The sequence below is a fragment of the Fringilla coelebs genome (genome assembly GCF_963513975.1).
Source record: "Fringilla coelebs genome assembly, chromosome: 1".
In the NCBI taxonomy this organism is placed as follows: Eukaryota; Metazoa; Chordata; class Aves; order Passeriformes; family Fringillidae; genus Fringilla; species Fringilla coelebs.
In genome coordinates, this window is record NC_140028.1 from 55422162 (window position 1) to 55443010 (window position 20849).

The window sequence follows — 20849 nt, forward strand, 5'->3', positions numbered from 1 at the left end:
TGACTTAGAAAATTCTAAACCAGGTTTAATTTGACATAGCACCAGGTTAAATTTCCCTAGGCTTTGAAATGAATTTTGAACCATGAGATGTGAATTCATAAACCAGTATATATATATATGGGTGGAAGGATGGACTTGAGAAATATTTTTGGTAAAATCAATATGATAAGTAGCCTTCAGTAAAATAAATAATAGTAGGGGAAAGAAAATAGAAATTGTCCTATAGCCCACTGAAAAAAAGAGTGTGTTATTTGTCATTCAGTGTTTTACCTTTACTTTTACCTTTACTGCAGAGTTAGAAATGGGTCACAGTAGTTAAGGGAAAGCATTCACAGAAATATTAGGGTGTTTATCAAGCTAGACTCTTAAAGAGATTCTAAATGGAATGTAAACACACTAGCAACAGTAACCTGTGTTTTATGATAACAAATTAACCAAGGGATTATTTTGCTCTTTTTTACCTGAGCTCTTTTTACAACACAAGATAAGTGTCTATTCTCCACTTTATTTGGCCACTGGTTTTTCATCTTATATTGTCATACTAGCAAGGAAGCTATGCTTTACTATAGATATTCATTCATTCTTTTAATATGAAATAATTCACAAATTTTAAAATGCTATAGTAAAATTTTGTGTTTAAATTCTCTGTTACTGACTTTTTTCCTTGACCTACTGACAGCTCTGGGCAGTTGTGACTCTCTCCACAACATGCCTTCTGAGGTACTAATTATATCCAATGTGGGCATCATGTCAAAATCCTAATTTTGCACTTTAGGTCTAGGAGTAGTCCCATTGATTCTAGTGAGAAGACCTATGGGATTAGATTTGTGAAAATGCTTTGGGAAATACCTGGGTGGTGTGAAATATTTTATAACATATAACCAATTTGTTCATATGGAATTGTCAATTTAAAGTTCATTATATATCTTTCATGAAAGTCAGCATCAAGTATTGCATTTTTTTCAAACATACAGAATTTTCTAAAGGAAGACAATAGGAATTTAGTTTTTAAGAAGAAAAACACAATAACAAGCACTTTTATCCTGACATTTGTACCATCATTTTAAAAAAAAATTAAAATTCATATTTAGACCAACATGTAAAGTTTGTTTCGTTCTGACATTTTTTTTTAAATATTAATTAACAAGTCCATAGCTGTTTTCAGGAAATTAAAGATTAGTGAATATGTGGACCCAGTTAACTACATTTTTTCTGTATTGCAAGTCTTTAATCATTAAAATGATCAGATTATACTCTCTTATGTAGTCCAGTACTTTATAAACTTCTCCAGACACTTGACCCTAGTTACTCTACACTGTCTTACATTTAGGTATTTTACCATTGTCTTCCAGTCTGTCAGGGTGTCAGCACTTCCCACTAACACACAAGGAAAGATTAAGGGTCGATCTTTAGAAGCATTAAGCTTTCAAAAGCAAATTAAATGTGAGGAATTGATACAACATAAAACCAAAACGAAAACAAATGAAAAAAGCTCTACACCCTCTGGGTGTCTATTCCTTGGTACTAATGTTCTTTGGAAGCAGGTTCCTATGAGAAAAATCATTATCAATGAAGCAATGCTGCAAGCTATTTTGGATAGTTGAAGCAGAAAGAGGATAATCACTCTAAACTATAGATCAGTAGTTTGACAAAGAAGAGACAATATGGGAGGTATAATTTCCAATCTAAAATAAATACATTCAGTATAAGTACATATCTCAGAAAATACTTTTATACCAAATGAATTTTTGTTTGTAAATTTGGCATTATTGATATGGTAGTCAAAAAAGAAATGTCTATGATTATTTTTCCTGTGCAGTGCTGTTACAGATAATTCTATAGATTACAGAGTTAGAGATGAAAAAGTAGATCCTCTAATGTGCTCTCATTTTCCATGGTTGAAATCCTAGTCCCAAATTATTATAGCTGAGTAGAAAAAACATTATGGGAGAAACAACTTTCCAATTACCATATTTGTATTCTAATGTCTTATTTCTGTTTTCAAGGACAGATAAAGTAAAAGCATTAATTTTTCATTATTGAAGGTACATAAATTCTGTTACTGCCTTTCTTGTTTCATTTACCCCCTTTCCCTTCTCTTTGTGATATAAGGGATAGTGCATGCATGCATTGTCTGGTCATAATAATTACCTAACTACCTAAAAAAATAGACAAGCTGTACTGAAATAATTAATAGAAGTACGTACAGTGGTGTAAGAAGGGAAAATATTCATATAACTATAAATATATATATTTGTGCACCTATGTATGTGTTTCATTCAAAAAAAATACATGCCAAGAAACAGTACTTCACTGTATGTGTGTTAATACTGTGCAAACAGAAACTATTCCATGTATAGTGAGGAAGTAATTTGAGAAGAATGAGAGAAGTTTCTTGAAGGTTCTGTTTCTGCAAGCTACTACTACACATACATAAACTTTTCAAGCCCATGAACATCTGCTAGCCCAGATATTCTTCTATGAAATATGCTGGGAACTGTGGTATTTGTTTGTCATGCTACATTTTTAAAGCCTGAACACATTCATAGAAGAAATATGTGGGGAATGGAGGAAGAAAGCATCCTTGAAACAAGTTTATTATACTGCTGAAATAGAGTGTAGTGACTTTAAGGGAATTTTGTCTTACAGCTTCGGTGATTCTTGGCAACAAAATAAATCAAAGCACTGGACCATCAAATCCCTTGCTTTAGTATACAACAGCAAGTTGCTTGGTGCACTATGAATAGATATAGATCATGTGGAAATGCTGTTGGCATGTATGGAAGTGAACTTAGGCCCTTTCCTGGAGAAGAAGGCCCAAAATAAAGCCAGTAAGAATAAACATTCAGGAATTTGTAAAAAGAGTTTCACTGCAGCGGTATTTTCACATGATTTAATTGTATTAGGCACTTGTATAAATGAGGTTTGAGTCACTAGGTTCTTTAATCAAAAATTAAATCTATTTGAGTAAAAAACAGCTGTTTTTGTATAAAAAGTAAGTCAGAGTGTTGTCATCTTATTGCTAAAGTTCCACACCTTCTTGGTGATTTCTCATGAGCAGCTCCTCACAGCACAGCCAACAAACTCCAGCTCTCCCCTCATCCAGCTAACCCACTTTTTTGTAGCACTCTTCTTATTGGACACAGCTGATGCCTTTAAGGGCAGGGCTGTTCCAATCTTTGGGGATTAGTACAGCTGCAACTCCTCAGGTATGAGATTACCTTCTGCACTATTTTCTTACATTCTATCCCGCCCCCATCAGATGGCAAGTCCATTCTATGTTGGTTTGTCAATGATGCTGGTTTTTTACTGAGATGTTTAGGATGAGTACTCCTAGGAATAAATACTGATAGACTGAGAGTAGTGTGGGGAAGAAAACAAACACCACCACCACCACCAAAAAAAAAAAAGAGAACACAACTGAACCAAAAACCCCACGCAATGCTGAATATTGAAAAGCTCTGTAAAGATTCCAATGTTGTCTGCAAACAGTGTGGTCTGTTTCCCTTCTAGGAAGCCAATTTCTGAAAAGTTTGAAGCCTGTGCATGAGGGAAAAGCAGGTTCCCTCTTTTGCAGTTCTTGTTATGAACGTGTGATGTTATCTATAGGCTCTTGGTGGTGCTACAATACAGTATTGCTGTCCCCCCACCCCCAATAAATATTATGTGATTAGTACATGGTGATGCACAGTATGCAGATGGTTTTTACCTCCCAAAGCTGCCAAACTGTCTTTTTAAGAGAGTGAATGACAAACAGTCATTTTGGGGAGTGACATGTCATGATGATGGCCCATTAAAACTCCTCAAGAATACTCAGCCAGCTACATATGCCCACTCAGCTCCATCCACAGCAGCAGCTGCTTCCGAGTTCCTCCTGTAGCTGCAGCAAACTTAATGGGCTGGCTGCACAATTCCCTGTCGCCACAGGGCATTTTGTGTTCTTATTAAAACTGGGGAGAGGAAAAGGCACAGATTGGTGACTACAGCAGCTGCAGAGACTGGGAAAGGACAGAAAAGGGAAGGGTATGTTTGTGTATACACGTGTGTACATGTACATGCACACACTTAAATGCATGTATAGATATACAATCTCTGCCTACGTTATATGAGTATACCTGAGGAGAGAGAGCACTACAGACACAGCTGAGTATTATTAAGAGAAAAAAATATCATAGAAATGTGACGTGGATGCTCTTATCACATCAAGTTTTCAGTATTTCCTATTAATTATTCAACTCAGTAGCCTTTAGATGACAGTATCAGTTATTCCTAGAGGAACAATTCTTCTGAACTTTGTCTTCAACCTAGAAGCCTTGAGGGCTTACTTAGATGCTAACTGGAATATTATGAAGTGAAAGTTTTAGAATTTTAGTACCTCTAATTTGAATTTTGTTTGAACAGTAGCCATCAAGGAAATGAAATTTCACTGTCCCTTTCCTCTTTAACCCCCATTTTCGAAAGGTTGGAAAATTAAATATTCACTTCACTTCATGTGGCTGAGATGATATGATTATTACCCTCCTGAAGCACTGATCCACCACTTAAAAGTATAAGGGCTGTATAAGGGCTTTAACTAAACTCTCCCACCAGTATCTCTGAAATTTTATTTTGGAAACGATACAGAGGAAGGAGGGAATAGTAAAACCGAACTTATTCCAAGTTTGATAATGGAAGAGCATAACTAAATTAGTACAAATTCTTACTATTTTAGTATCTTAGGCACAAAAACACGCATTCTGTAACAGAAAAGGAGTTCAAAAACTGCATTAACAGTGGAAATAAGGATTGTTTGAGGGTTTTCTAAAGAAAAATGCCTAGTTTTTTCAAAGTCAGCTGACAGTTATGCTACCTTCTGTGCCCATTAATCATGTTCATTTTGTTTTCTCCTCTGGTTTCAGGACTTGAAAACCAATGGCAATTTAAATTTCAGCTTCTTTTTTTTCTTTTTTTGCCTCCTTTTTTTTTTTTTTTTCCCACTTGGAGTGGTATTACACATCCTCAGTAAAATGACACTTGACCAGATTCAGGTAATCATCTTTTTAAACTGCTGCTGCATTAAGCAGTGTATGAAAAGAAGATGCTAAGAAAGTTATACAACATTACTCTGAAGTACTATTCTTGCACTTCAGACATATCCATGTTCTCATTCACTTTGGCTTTCAGTTTGTGAATATTTTTACCTTTTATTTGTTTATTTATTGATTTAAATTTTCTTTTTCCTCTCTTTTCTGTTAAACATTTCTATTTATTTTGCCTCATCCTCTGCTTTCTTAATAATGACTGAATACCTTGATTGTAGACAAAGCTTTATTTTCATTGGTTTTATATACTGTTGAATATGAAGGTCTTGAAGGTTCAAATCACACCAAATTTAATATAATTTTTGGCTGCAGGAGGACTATTGAGGACAATCAGTGGGATGAAAACTCATACTCCCAAAGGGATGTGCCTTGGTTTTACCTTGAATCTGAAATGTGTTCATTTGATAGGTAATTTCTGATGACCTCATTGCATTTGTGGTCGTCCTGGGCAGATATATATCTGCCTTGTGGTCATTCACAGGACTCTAGTATTACCTGTGTCAAAACAAAATATGATTCAGAGGCAGTCTGAGTTCAGGCAACTGGTAGGGTCAGTGCTAAATGTGAAGAGATCTCTGAAATGTCCTGGACCTCAATTATCTCAGAAGTTCTTAGGTCTTTGGTCAGCTCTGAGCACTCCAGACACTGTTTGGATATTTTATATCAAGTCAGAAGAGATGTCTTGTCTGGACTGACCAGATTTTTAGCAACCCTGCCACCAGCTTCTTGTGTTAGATAAATATAACGTGGTTATATTGTGGTCTGCAGCATGAGACCTTGTTGTATTCCCTTGTGACTGTCTCTGCACTTGCCTGACAAAGAGCAAGTCTGAAGGCAACAAAACAGTGCGTGAAATTGCCAGTACATCAACACGGCAAATTGTGCCACGGTGACACCGTTGTCTGCGCGGGTTCCCTACGATGCTGACAACACTGCTGAGACAAGGAAGCTCTGGCAGCATTACAAGCATATTCCTTCTGTTCAAACTCTAATTAAATGTGTTGGAGTTTTGGGAATAGCCGTTTATATTGACTTGATCTCCTGTCCTCAGTATTATCTGTTCTGCTGAAAGCACAGAATGTAGACCAGCATATTTCTTTCTGAGCCTAGGCCTATACTATAGTTTTACATAAATTAATAAAACCAAAAGCAAACAAAAGCCCTCCAGGAGCTCCTTTATCACTTTCTCAACATTTCTTGGAGAATAGACTTTTATAAGAAAATCATTACCTACTGAATAATACTTTCACTGGTGCCTGGGTATAAAGTCAATTATATGAATCACAGGCCTTTGCTGACATCGATAAAATGTTGAGGAATCTTTTTCTTTCCCTCATGACTTCTGTAATCAGACTGAAAGCTAAATTTAAAAAGATGTCTTAGGCTGTTGATACTGAAATATGGTTTCAGTTTACAAGAAAGAGTTTCGTGGCTCCCTCTGAAAACAATGATCCGATTAGTAAGTAATGTGTTTGTGAAGCCCTTAGACATTGCAGAAACGTGGTGTGTGTGCACATTAGATTTTACTGAAATGTTAGCTCCATCATCTAGGTTGAATTTTAAATATTAGTTGCTCTTTGCATTGAAATTGTTCCAAAGCACCAGCACTGAACCCTTAGTTATCCTGATAGTTGATAAATATATTGTTACATTAAAAGAAAAGAAAAAGAAAAGGAGATAAAACTCCTATAAATATCCAGAACTTTATGAGTCATCACAAAACATATACTAACAATGATAATCTAAGGGGAAAAGGGATTTGAAAACTTTGTACAAGTAACCATAGTAAATATTTACTTCAAGAAAATCTGAGAACAGCAGTTTTAAGAACCTGGATGTTGTGATGACCAAAATTAATAGAAATGGGAAAATTGTGTTTTTGTTTCAAATCACCAGCTTTCTTTACCCTTTTAGAAATTACATGCTTAATCTTTATATACCCTTTTTATGCCTTCCCAGAAAGGATGAAGGGGAGAAGGTGGCATGAAAAAAGTTTATTCTTCCTGCAATCTGTTCTCAGTTGTTTTGTGATAGTAAATTGTGTTTATAAAATGGACAAGAAGATTGCTTCTGGCTTGGAGGTTTTTTCTCCTTTTTCATAGTTGTTTTTTATTCTTACTGCTTCCTTGCATTTTGTGAGGAGGCAGGAATAAACCTTCAGTTGTGCCAGTTCCATATCACCAATAAATGGATGCTGCACAGGGCATGAGGAGGAGCAGGCAGTTTTCATCCCTTTCCTCCTTTTCTAGTTAATTTCATAGAGACAAAGGAAGAGGCACAGACAAGGCAAATCCTCCTTGAGAAAACTTTTCAGTTCTGTGAAGGAGAGCACTTCTCCTATGGTCTCAGAGAGCAATGAAGCTAGATTGTATTGAAGCATCTAATGTTTCCCCTGTCCATCTCTTTCTCTCCATTGCTTCTGTCATTCTGCTAGTGTCAAAAAACCATCAGCTCCTCACGTTCTCCCTTCGATTTTCTTCTTCACCAATAATCTATAAACTCTGTAATGAATCATTAACCATGCTGGCACAGAGAGAAGCAAAAGCAAAGATAGATCTTTAAGAAAGATAAATCAGAGAAGAGAGGCATATGAGCATATGAACATTGCACCTTCTTTAAAGGAGCCTGAACTGAAAATCAGAAGAAGAGCAAAACTTCCATTTAGAATACAAGGGATGAGTGGTGGCCAGATGAGCTGCTTTTAGTACTTTAAATGCTTTTAATAATGCAGTGCAATATCTCTCCTTACTGAGAAAAATTAGTCTCCTTCTCTGTTGGAAATACTGTTTATTACTTTAATGGCAAGTGATACAAAAGAATATCATCTTTAGTTGTACAGATTTTAACACAGGCAATATCTAGAAACTGTTGAATATTGGGAATTTTGAAAAAAAAAATTATTTACGTTTCCCTAGAATCATCACCAGGCCCACATAGACATAAATGCATTAGGGAAGACCCTAGACTAAGCTGTATTGCTGTAGGGCCAAAAAAATGTGAGAAAAAATTGGGTTTATTAAAAGAGTAAAGGTAATAACACCTTTGCTCTTTAGTGAAGCTGACTGCTTCCTTCCCTCACACATATCCAGCAAGTATTTTCTAAAACTGAGATCCTAAAGAGATTAAATGCTTTTTTAGCTTGAGTTCAGAGTCAACAATAAATTATCTTCTAAAGAGCAAGAAAAAGTTCACTTTTTATGTACATTGTCCCTCTGCCTCAACAAGGTTTATGTGGCTTTTATTATTAGATCTGTTTGCTCTCTGCTAACTTTCCTAGCACATCAAAAGTTATCCTCCTGGTTAAAAATGCATCATCTCTCTAGAGGATTGTTGCTTCCCTTTCCTGTTCTCATGTACTCTTGTATATGCAGGGATCACCCAAATCCAGAACTCTTAAAATCTTCATGTTAAATATATGCAGTATGCAACAAAAAAACCTATAGGGTCAGCATACAAGGATTAGATAATGAATCTTACACTGAAAATAAGCCAAGTTGAAAGGCAAGGCAAACTAGAGAGTCACCATCATGGATATTGCATGGAGGTAGCAATGGATGAAATGGATTGGAAGCATACAACTCTCTCTATTATCCTCTATCTGAAAACAGGGTGTTTTATTTACAATATCTATGGCAAACTGATTCTGAAAAAGGAATTTTCTGGAATGACTCAGAACGGAACCAGATGAGATTTACCCAGTAAATCCTTGAATCCTTCATGTCTCTTGAAACAAGAATTTGAAAATGGCTTGGTCTTGAGCGTCTCTACTTCTAAAGTCATAGTCCCTATGTGCAGCTACAGATTGAGCTGCAGTTCTGTCTCCTACAAGAATGGCCCTGTTGAAAGTGGGAGGAGTGAAAGACAAGCTAGCAGATGGCAGAGATGCTTTCTGGAACCTCCCTGCAAAGTACTACTGCCCTGAGGACTAATATAATCCTATATATTTGTTGCCAAATTAATAACAAGAACAAATAAAAATCCCAGGTATTATTACTTATGTATTTCTTCTATTAAAAAAGGGACAAAGAATACCCCAAAACAACAACAAAAGCAAAAAAAAAACAAAAAACCTGACAGCAGCTAAAAATGTACAAAATGTTTTCTAAAGCCAACCTTATATGGAAAATTGTGTTTCTCACTTCCTACAATGTTAAATTAAATAGCTGGAGCCGCAGGTAGTATGCAGACGTATTTGGTGGTAGCAGAGCTGTGAATATGATACAGGACATTCAAATTCAAAAACTTTGCTCATAGTTGCAAAGCAATGAAGCTTCTACATTAATGACTTTGAAGATCACTGTGTGGAAGAATTATATTGTGTGAAACTGCAATATAGGTGACATGAAAACTGCATCAAAATTCTCAGTATTTTCAGCAAAGTACTTTTGGTTTTTTGCATTGTTCTCTTGTACTGTACTTTTAAGTTTTCTCAGATCTCCTCTAAAAAGCATATAAAAGTGTTGAAAAAAATCTCCTTAGAATGCTTTACACTGAATTGATTGTTCCACAGTGCCAAAGACAAACTAAAATCTTGAGCAATATCACCTTCCTGGGGTTAAGTAGGTAGGGAATGGTACCTTACTAATTTGAGCATGGGCCAGCACAGTTTTTAAATGCCTAGTAGAACAAAGTTCTAATAAAAGATGCAAAGAAGTTTGCAGTTCCAGAGCCTTAACCTTGGAATAACAAAGGTCCTCACTAATCACTTTACTAATCCATGTGGTAGCAGTTTTCTTACCAAGGCATCGTTCCAAAAAGTGGCTTCTGCTCAGCATTTCACTCCAGGTCACCAGCCACTGTAGTGCAATCCATGAGGAGATTTATGGACCTCAAAGTGGAACTCCTTAAAGAGCAATGTGTTGTTAATCAGTAAGCCACTGAGTGAGCAAATGGGAAATGCTGAAGCCACAGAATTTCTCCTTTCCCTGGGATGTGAAAGCCTTGCTCAGTGCATCTTCAAGGATTTACTGGCCTCTCCCCTGAAGGTCTCTTTTTTATTTTTTACAAAGCAGTGCTGGTTAGTTATTTGGGATAGGGCTGGATGCAGACACAAGGTAAAAAGTAGGCTGTGCAGCCCTGCAGTTTGAGAGCACTGTGGTGTGCTGATGGGCTCAGCTCCATCCCCACGAGACAGTGCTGTGCTGCTCTCAGCAACTGAGATATGGAAACTTTCCTTTCTCTGCTTGAAGAGATTTACTCCTACACCTGTAACATTCAGAAAACTGCTCAGCCTGATGAAATGCTGGGGATGCTGGTGTCCTCTGCTTTTCTCATCCTACAGTATGCCAGAAAAGGTGGAAAAGCCTTTACAGGGAGAATGTGAGAGTCTCAGCCACCACAGGAAGAGCAACTAGAATATGGGGTATGGAGAGAACAGAATCACTTAAGAAAGACAAAGGCATGGAATCTTTGTATGCCATGACCTCAGTTTTTGTGCAATGTGATGTTCAGCATGTCAGTCTAGACTGTAGGATTCTGGCTGTGTAGGGAAACACACATAGTTCCTCTGTAGCACACAGGAGACTTATGCACCCTGAAGCAGGTATTAGAGAAAGAAAAAAGGAAGGAAAAAAGGGTCAAATAAAATCAGAGACAAGTTAGACAGATTCTTACTTGCACAGGCCACTGCTCCTCTGTAGGGAAGATGGATACTTCTTCCAGTCAAGTTTAAAAAAAGCATTGAAAGCCCCAGCTGTCATAGATGTGTGAGTTGAACTGTGGTATTGTTTGTTCAATAAACCCCAGCCATTGGGACTGAGGAAAACCCAGTGCTGTGGCTCTTGATAGAGCCTGGATGTGAGATACATTTTACCTTGGCCTGCTCACAGTGTCAGCAGTGTTTATTCCTGAGTGTGCAGAGAAGTTGGATTTTAAATGTTTGGGGAACTCCACCAAAGAAATCTTAGGCTTGTTTAGGTATCTCTGGATTTAGGTAGCAGCAGAATAAGGATAAATCATATTTGAAAATAATGTAGCTAATCTGATTTAGATACCCTAGTTCTGTTTCTCTAATCCAGTCCAAAGCTCTGGATTCCATTTCTGTCTTAAAAGAGAGGAGTGCACTGTAATTGCATAAGTATGAGATATCCAAACAGTGTAAGTGAAATAATGTGTAAGAAATAGGCAGCTTTTTATCCAGCTGAAAAATTCAAAACTGAGCATGAATACTTCCCTACTGAAATAGGAAAATATTTTGCAGCTGTGCTAAGTCATGCCCAAGATAACAATTTTCTGCATGTATTTGGGAAGTGAATGCTGTCACAGCGATACTCCTAACAGAGAGGAAAAAAAGTTAGTGATGGAAATTGTGATGATGATGGTGATGACAGTGAACATACCTCCAAACTCAAGATAACATGGAATTAGGGCAGGTACAAAGAAGATATGAGATAGAAAACCCCAAGCATATTTAACACTGTCTTCAGCTATTTACAAATTATTCCACTTTTAACAAGCAAGAAAGTACTTTAAATTTTACTGGTATTCTTTTCACTTGTACAGTATTAACCATATCATATGTGTATGTTACTATAATATGATATCCAGATCAGTTACACTCTTTATTGTTTGAGAAGTTTCTCAAACTTCTCAAAGTTTGAGAAGTATGTAAGAGGTGTTTCAGTCTGTGTTCTGTAACAGGAAGATGAAACTTGGTGAACATAAAAGAGGTAGCAAATCTGTGGAATCCTGCTCTGTAAGTTAAAAACCTTGAGTAATGAGGAAAAAAAAATTCTTTCTGTAAACCTATCTTGACTTTCTAAAGGAAGATGCATTTTGACCTGCTGAAGTGTATTCCTTGTGTGCATACTACAAGCAGTCCCAGGGAAACTGCACCTGGCTTTCAATGCTGTGTGCTTCCAAAAGTGCCAGGGCACTTTGGTCTTTCTCAGAGTCTGAATTTTTCTGCAATTAGATAATGAAAGGGAAGATATGGAAGTGAAGAATTGAAGTTACAGGCCCATCAGATAGTAGTGAGCAATTTATCAACCAGTACATTTTACCTGATTTTATAGAAATATAGAATATGCTGAGCTGGAAGGGACCCATCAGGATAACCAAGTCCAACCCATGGCCTTGCACAGGAAACCACAAGAAAGACACCAAGTGCCTGAGAGCATTGTCCAAATGCTTCTCAAACTCTGTCAGTCTTGCTGTAGTGACCACTTCCCTGGGGAGCCTGCTCCAGTGCCCAACCACCCTATTATTGAATAATTTTACTGCTATGCAGCCCAAACCTCCCCTGACTTAGCTTCATGTCATTCTCTTGAATTCTGTCACTGGCCATGAGAGTGAAGAGATCAGTACCTGCTGCTTTCCCGCAGGAGGAATATTTGACATATTTTACTGCTCTCTGCAGTAAACACTGAGAAAATACCTAAATGCACACAAGAGCAAACACACACTGACGTGAAGTTTATATTGCCATTTGTTTCAAGTCTCATCCTTCAGAAGGATTATAAGCTGAAGTGAGCAATGTAGTTAAATTCAGATAGGAATAAAGTCATGGTTATGATCATATGTGTGCGTGTGTTCGCCTATGTAAAAATCTAGCATGAGAAGAGTGAGGAAAGAATGAATTTTTTGTGCTTAAAGGAGCAAATTTACGGATTCTAATGGTGACACATGTGCTGTGTGTGATAAACATTCAGCTTATATTTCCAGGAACAATAAAATGTTCTGCTCAACACAGGAATTATTTTTTTTTTACATATCTCCATGCCACTGACTCTCTGGTAAGTTAATCTCATCTCTCATCAATTTTTCACCAGCTTCACTCTGATGTTGATAAAGGAGATGGTTCCATCAAATACATCTTGTCAGGCGAAGGGGCAAGTTCCATTTTCATTATTGATGAGAACACGGGGGACATTCATGCTACAAAGAGGCTGGATCGAGAGGAGCAGGCGTACTACACGCTCCGAGCACAAGCGCTAGATAGGCTGACTAACAAACCCGTGGAGCCCGAGTCTGAGTTCGTCATTAAGATTCAGGACATCAATGACAATGAGCCAAAGTTTCTGGATGGCCCCTACACTGCTGGAGTTCCTGAGATGTCTCCTGTGGGTAAGTGCAAAATACACTGTCGGTGTTGTGGGAAATTTGTTCCTATTGCCTTTTTAAAAGTTTCATTATTTTTTACTGTTTCGCGCTAAGCTACTTAATTATCTATGAGGCACCTGCAACAGTTAGATATTTCAAGACTAAACTGGAAATAACATGCTAGATTAAGTATTTACCCTTTCAAAAATGTTGTGAAACGCAAATAGCTATGGATTCAGATAACCATTTTATGGTGCATTTCTCATTCCAGGGCCCAGAGGCTTTGTTTTATAATTCCCATTAGCAGTAATAAGTTTCACACCTATGTTACGGTACTCAGAGGTTATAATTTCATTCAGATAAGGCCTGTTCAAAACAAGCTCTTCAAGTTCCTGCTAGTGAATAGCATAATCTTTTTTGTAAATTTTGCACATTTTAGTAATAGTTTATTGGATATTTTTTCCTTACACGGAAATTTCACTTTCTGGGGAATATAGGCAAGCAGCAGGAACTGGGGTACAACTTGAGATAATTCAAAGTTCTACTGAAATCAGAGAAGAATGGGTCTTAGAGGCTTCAGACCCTTTGTTGGAAGCTAAGAAATGCTGATTTTTCCTGAATTTGAAATAGGGAAGAATTTCAAAATCCAATCCACTATCTCTTCATTCTAAAGTGACCAAATGCTCATCTGTTGTTAGGTGCCACTGTTCCTTTGAAAGCTGCCTCTTTCAGACCACATTAAGGCTTGGCCCAGAGATGTTTTGGTAAATTTTACTTTAAGATGAAATTATAAATGCAAGCACAAAAAAGCACAATCAACCAACCAACCAACCAAACAAAAACAAGAAGAAAAAACCAAAACTAACAAAACAAAAAAAAACCAACTTACTTTACTACAAATATGTATATGGGAAGGCCCATTTCCATCTGAGAGAGTTCTGTGCTGATTGAAATAAAGATTTTCTTTGCTGAACTGATTTTAAACCATATGAAAATGTGGTAGTCTTACAATAAGGCTGGGCATAAAATTTGCTACAGTTTCCTCAGTATGATCTCCTGTGTTTTTGAATGTTAAACAATGCATCTAAATTGGAGCTAGAGAGACAAAGAATCTTCTCTACCTAAGTGTCTTGCAACAAGCAGTAGCAAACATTGCTTATATATTTGAAACTCAGCTTAGGAGTCAATAGAAGATAAGTAAAACATTGCTAATGGGTTTTCTATACATTTATTTTACTAAGCAGTGAGCATGGACACTATTTCTCATTGATACTTGGCATTTGCTCATTGTCACTCGAGCACTAAGTGGATGGCTGAAGAGGCAATACTAGCTTTGGAAGAAAGACAGACACCCCAGCTTTTGCAGAGTAACAGGGAGGAGATGAAGTTGTGATATGTTGCTAGGAACTTTTTACTTCTGAACTTTGAAAAAATCTAGACAACAAATAATCTAAGACTGTAAAACCTAAATAATGCCCTTCAAAAATATGTTGTGTTAAAATACATCTGTTTTTCTCTTAAGATGCACTTTTACTTTAGAATAAGATTATTTAAGTAAAGTGTAGCATGCAGCAACTATTGGAATTTTTTTTCACTTTTGTCTCATGACCTGAAAAGAAATTATCTCCATATTTTGCTTTTGCATTTTTCACCTCTGTCTTTTCTTGCACTGGCATATTGATGTACAGACAACTACTACAGATATATGAGGTTTACTTACACATACAAATCCATGCCTCTATTCCTACCTATGCTCCATTTGTTCCAAAAATATATTTGAAATCAATCTGTGGGGAGTGCACTGTGTGCAGTGGAGAATATAAGGACTATTTTTCAAAATGAGCTGCTTTGCATATTTTGTTGAATCTTTCCATCGTAAAGGAGTAAAAGATATTTTCTCCCACATGGACTGTGCAACACCAAATGTATTTTCCATTCAGGTAAGTACTATGGAAAATTATTAACTGAGACTAGTGCACTCTCTGAAATTTGTGTCAACCAAGGGTCGTTTCAGATTCATGAACTTCCTGAAACGGCACATTTTAAACATCTTCATGGTTAGTATCACACACCTAGCAAATACTGCATTGTTACAGAATTAAGGATTAACATGAAATTCCTTTGTCACACTTTGTCGCACTTAGTTTCATTTTGTCTTACATAGTTACAGCAATTCATACTTTATTCATATAACATAATTTTTAATTAATCACCTAGAGCATCCATGAAATATTAAGGAGATACAAAGTATCTCTCTCCTATTTTCTCTAAAATTGTGTCCATGACAAGGATTTTTAATTGGATATTAAAGGAAATGAAAGAGATCACAGGATTATAGAGCCAAATTAACTATAAAGCTAGAAAACTATAACCTTTAACCCACAGACTGGTTATGCAAGTATAATGGTTCTGTATTTTATTTGACAAATATTTTTGGACATTATCTAAGGCTAATTGAAGTCAATCTCTTCTTTTATTTGAAATGACTTCAGGTCAGGTTTAAATTATATTTGGGTCAGGGCCAATTATATTGATTATCCTGAACAGAGTAAATATCTTGATGGCTTATAAATCTATTCATGGCAAAACCCCCAAAGATATGGCTTATCTGAAAACTATAGGCATTTGGTTTTGTCATACTTTTTTTAAAGTGTGTCTGGTACTTAAAAAACTGAGCAACATTATATTTCAAACAAAAGGATACTGGTCTGTTCGAGTTATAACTGAGGGAAGTAGGGATGCAAATTCCAATGCTCAACATAGTTTTGGTTTGTTTAATCTTCTCTGCTCTCCAGCCATATCAACAGCTTTGCTTGTTACCCAGCACAACAAATCTCTCTCTTGCCATTTATTACCCCTGACTGGGATGGATAGAAATACCTGAATTATATAAGAATGTAAAGAAAGCAAAAGCACTGTATCAGGCTTATATCTTTGATACAGTGTGTAGTGGGCCTTGAGAGCCTGCATGAAGTGTCTCTCTCCAAGCACAAGGCACCTCTGCTTCCCTTTGTCAGACCTTGCTGCTTAGCTGGGACCATTCTTGAGTTTTTTCCCCAAGTGAAGGCAATATAAGGAGGCTGTGGGATGGGTGGGAAGAGCTGAAGAGCGTTCTGACTCTCCCCTTTCACACTCCTGGAGGGGAAAGGCTGTGGAAGCATTGCTGCATCAGCTGTGGGTGAGACCTGGTGGTGGAAGCATAGAAATACCAGAAGGTGCCAAGCAGAATCAGTTTGGATTGTTGTACATAAGGATCATGCAGGAATTCTGGACCACTTGATAGTAAAGGTGTTTAATGTTTTTAGTAGCAGCTGATACCATGTAGAGACATGATGCCATTTTGGAATGGTTTTCTGCATTAGACATAGTGCACATCATTGATTGATATAAATTAATACTTTGAATAACTGACTGCCTTGAAGCTCTATTTGCAATTTGTTAATGTGGCCACAATTTCATTTATAAGACTTTGTGCAGTTTAAAAATTATGCATTTGTTAAATTACTCTAGTTTTAGAAACCAGTTTTATTTTGAATGATTTCACCAATATTAAAACAGAAGTCAAAGAATCATTTCTCATGAAACATTATTTCAAAATATAATTTGAAATATTCAAATTTGCGTAAAATATCTGGCAAGTATTTGCAGGATATTTTATGCAAATATTTTATGCATAAAATATCCTGCAAGTTACTAGCAAGCTTTCTAAAAAGCTCTGTAGATGTTTCTAAAACAATACACTTAGAGATTCAAAATTGATCTCTTTGAAGGATCTCCAACTCAATTTTCAGCAACCAGTTTAGCTTTTTCTCTTCCTATCATAGAAAAGGTTAATCTCTGCAGCGTGTCAGGAGCATTGTTGAGCCTTGACTTGGTAAAATTTAAGTACAAATAGCATTCTAAATACAAGGTCCTCTCTGCAAATATCCTCCCATCATTTTACCTTAATATCAGAGTTAATAGGTCAAATTCTGAGACTACTGTAATTTAGTAATCTCTGTCAATATCTAGTAAATATTATGTTACAAATTATCTTAAAAATTCTGGAAAATAAAACCAAGAATCTGTACCAGTCACACAAAATTAAGTCTGTAACTAACTACTATCAAGAAAGGAATTACATGGAACACTTTGATAAGCAGCACAGATTTTTTTCTCTGTACTGGCTACAATTGCTGGAAAAGTTTATGTTGCTACATGTAAAATTCTTTTTAATGAACTAATATCCAAGTTTTTTTAAGACATTACTGTAGAGAAAAATAATTTTGAGGAATCCATACTTAAAAGAGAAAGCTATTTTTAAAATAAATAATGCCTGCTTATTTTTTTCAATCCATGCAAAATACACAAAATAATATTTTGTAAGCAGTATCTGTAACTAATATTTTAAGTTATAGTTGCAAAGCCACAGTTTATATTAAGACACTAATGAAAGTTTGGGGTAGAGTCATGTCCTCTCTACACTTGGAATGCAGGGCTCTCAACAATGGTGACTACACAAGATTTCTTGGAACACTCGTTTTGCTGGATGGAGTAAAGGTGTGGTACCATTTGTTGACTGTCCCTGTTACCTGTAAGTCCTAACCTCGGATGCAGTATGGCAGCTGATGGTCTCTGCTGGAGGGTAAGGCAAAGCATTCACTGACACAAGGAAGACAATTTCAGCGCAGGAAGACAAACTCTTCTGAGGTGATGTACTTGGAACTACAATGCAACTACCCATTTTTCCTCACACTTTTAGATTTTTTTACTATCCATAAGTATCCCCACAACTTTATGACTTGGGTTTATTTTTAAAGGGTAGGAAGTATTTTAGTTTGACATCAATCAATCCATTGCTGAAAGAATAGAACAGCAGTACATGGCAGTTACCCTACTCTGAAGGAATTCCTGTTCTTCAAGAGCAATCTGCTTCTTCTGGAAAAAAATCTCTGGAAATCCTCAAATACAGATCTTTCTGTGCATTTTTTCCCCTTGGAACAGATTTTCTACACATAGGACTTTTCACATAATTAGAATACCTTCTGTTATCTTGCGTATTCTTGAAAAAAATGTTGTGCAGAAATCTCCCTCTCAGCATGGGGCTTTAAAAGCTCTTTTTTTGTGTGTGTGCAATTAACAAAGAAATAATGACAATATCATGGGTTTTAGATCTTTCCCCCACTGATGTTTAGAAGAAGTTGATTAGCACAGAGGGACTGGAAAAGTATCATTGTTTTTTAGTTACTGATTACATTTAAATGAAATGATCACAGAAAGATTTGATGTTAGAATTTCTACTGAAAACCCACCCTTTTCTGAAGGATCCATGTGTTTTAGGAGAGACACAATCAAATTCAGATAATGACTTTATTCATCTCCTGGAATGTAGAGGCTTTGTTTGCTACATCAATAGATTTTTACAGCAAACAAGCACTTCTAAACTTGCAGCATTTCGAAAATGTCTGTGCTGAGATTGCAGAGCTTGTAATTTCTTTGATCTTGTATTGGTCTGGGGCCCTTGAAAGCAGCAAGAGCAGGGGGAAAGACATAACCGTGTGAGAGGTTTATAAGCACTTTTGCCAATATTTGCAGACATTGTAAGCTTCATTGGCAGGGCTTAGTGACTTTGTAAATGTGGTAAGCCTGGCTTTCACAAAGAACACAGGATGTCAAACAGTCATTACGATACCCTTGTTCTCAAAAGCTGGATAGACTTTGGCAAGTTTAAAATAGGTCCCTGTATGAAACTACATCATAGAGTAATCTGTAAAATCAGTTTGACATACTGAATCAAAGCTCTTAGTTACTGGTGAACAGAAAATGGATGTATTTTAAGTCCCAAAACTGATAAATGACTTGATGGATTAACTAGCAATTTTCTTTTTAACTTTCCATCTACTTAATAGTTGCATGCGAAATTTCAGGTTGGGAAGAACCTTTTCCCTCTCCAAAAATATTAGACTGGTCACAAGACAGAAAAATTGCATTTAAATAGAACTGCAACCATACTGCTTTGTCATGGATACTTCAGGAGTAGAGATCAGGAATGCGGGCTAATTAGGCCATAACCTCAATAAATTTGTTTTACAAATAATCATTTCTAGTATAGAATTCTTTCAAGCAGGACCCATCCTTTGCAGTCTGTTCCATTTTATGGAGGGCTGCACTTAATCCTTTCTTCAAACTTTCAGCCTAGTGCCAGGCTCTATTTATGATGTTCTACTTAACTGAGAATGCAAAAAATGAGGGAAATGGATGGGTTATATACTATATAAGATAAAAAGAATTTCAGAGATTTCTCCCATTTCTTGAAAATTCCAAGTAAAACTGACCAGAATATTATTCATGTTAAGTTCACCCTCGACACTTGCTCTTGCAGTTTGTTCTTAAAAAGTGATTTCAAGGCTTGCTGGTCTCATTTTCACATGTCAAAAAGATGTCCCTTCAGAAAATGAACATTGTGTTTAACAAAAGTTTTTCTCTAATTGTGTGTCTAAATAAAGTCTATGAAGCAATCTGATCTTCTCTTGAAGACCTTTACTGGGCATCTGCCAAATTGATACAATATTAATTTGCAGTCTCACCTCCAAATGGGTCTCTGGGCTGTTCAATGGAAGGTCTGAATGCTACAGACAATCTGCCAGTGAGAAAAAATAATCTTTTCTGTCTATCAAAGGGTGATGACCATGGCCAAGGCCCTGGCTCCAAGTGTCATTTTATTCTGCTCTCAGCATACACCATGAAAGCTGTTGTCTAGAACAAAACAAATGGGAACTGACATGGAGAACATAATGAATGGGAGCTGGATGCAGAATGAGGTCCTCACAAAACATAACCTTCTGGCTAGGCAGCTGGAAATTTTTCTTTCTTATTCTTGTTAAAAAAGAGACATTTTTTGCTTGAGGAATCTTTACACAATAGATTACCACAATTGATATTGCAGATATATTGAAGGAAATTAGTATTGCAGATTATTGAGGGAATTTATTGCTTTTTAAAGGAATTTAGAGACCACTTTCACCAGGTTTTCTCTGAGCTGAGAAAGAAACTCTTTAGCCATCTCTTTCTGAAGCAGTAAATAATTTTATAGGCTAACAATAATTTTGTGTACATTTATCAAAATTTGTAAAGCATATATATGTATGTATGGTTGAAATTCTAATGGGGTACTACAATTTCAGCAAGCAGACTTCTCTTAAAAGGAAAGCTACTACTACTGTATTTCATACTCGAAAAGACTTCAGGCTTCACCATCATTACTGAAATTTTGCTGACATATCCTCCACCAGGCAAAGGCAGAGATAGAGAGGAGGAGCTAATGAGTGAGATGTTTTTTACTGCTGTGAGTCAATGCTTGTGACTGTTTGGGAAGATGGAATTCTTTAGTAGCTGATACTATCAGTTTACGAATAGAACCTGATACAGTAAACAGAGTCAGCATGGAAATGATGAGCAGTTGTGGAAAACCCCCTCACACTGTTCCAGATATGTACTGGCACAGCATATAAGTGTAGTTCAGATTTTTCTATCTTTCATGTGCAACAGTCCCTCAAACATTTTACAGGTACCTCTGTGGTTCAAGTGACAGCCACTGATGCAGATGATCCTACTTATGGCAACAGTGCTCGAGTGGTTTACAGCATATTGCAAGGACAGCCTTACTTCTCTGTGGAGCCCAAAACAGGTAAATTTACATAAACTCTTTGCAGTAATGCTGATAAAAAGAGGAAAATGTGCATTAAAACT

General features: G+C 36.5%; 1 protein-coding gene across 1 annotated transcript in view; it reads left to right on the top strand.

Moving 5' to 3' along the window:
• Window positions 1–20849, top strand: part of CDH7 (cadherin 7) — a gene marked incomplete at both ends in the record, with an annotated part of 71235 nt that overhangs the window by 17877 nt on the left and 32509 nt on the right. Inside the window, 2 exons of the mRNA XM_084202594.1 lie at window positions 12851–13145; window positions 20668–20787. Coding sequence (XP_084058720.1) covers window positions 12851–13145; window positions 20668–20787 — 415 coding nt within the window. The remainder of the gene's footprint in view (window positions 1–12850; window positions 13146–20667; window positions 20788–20849) is intronic.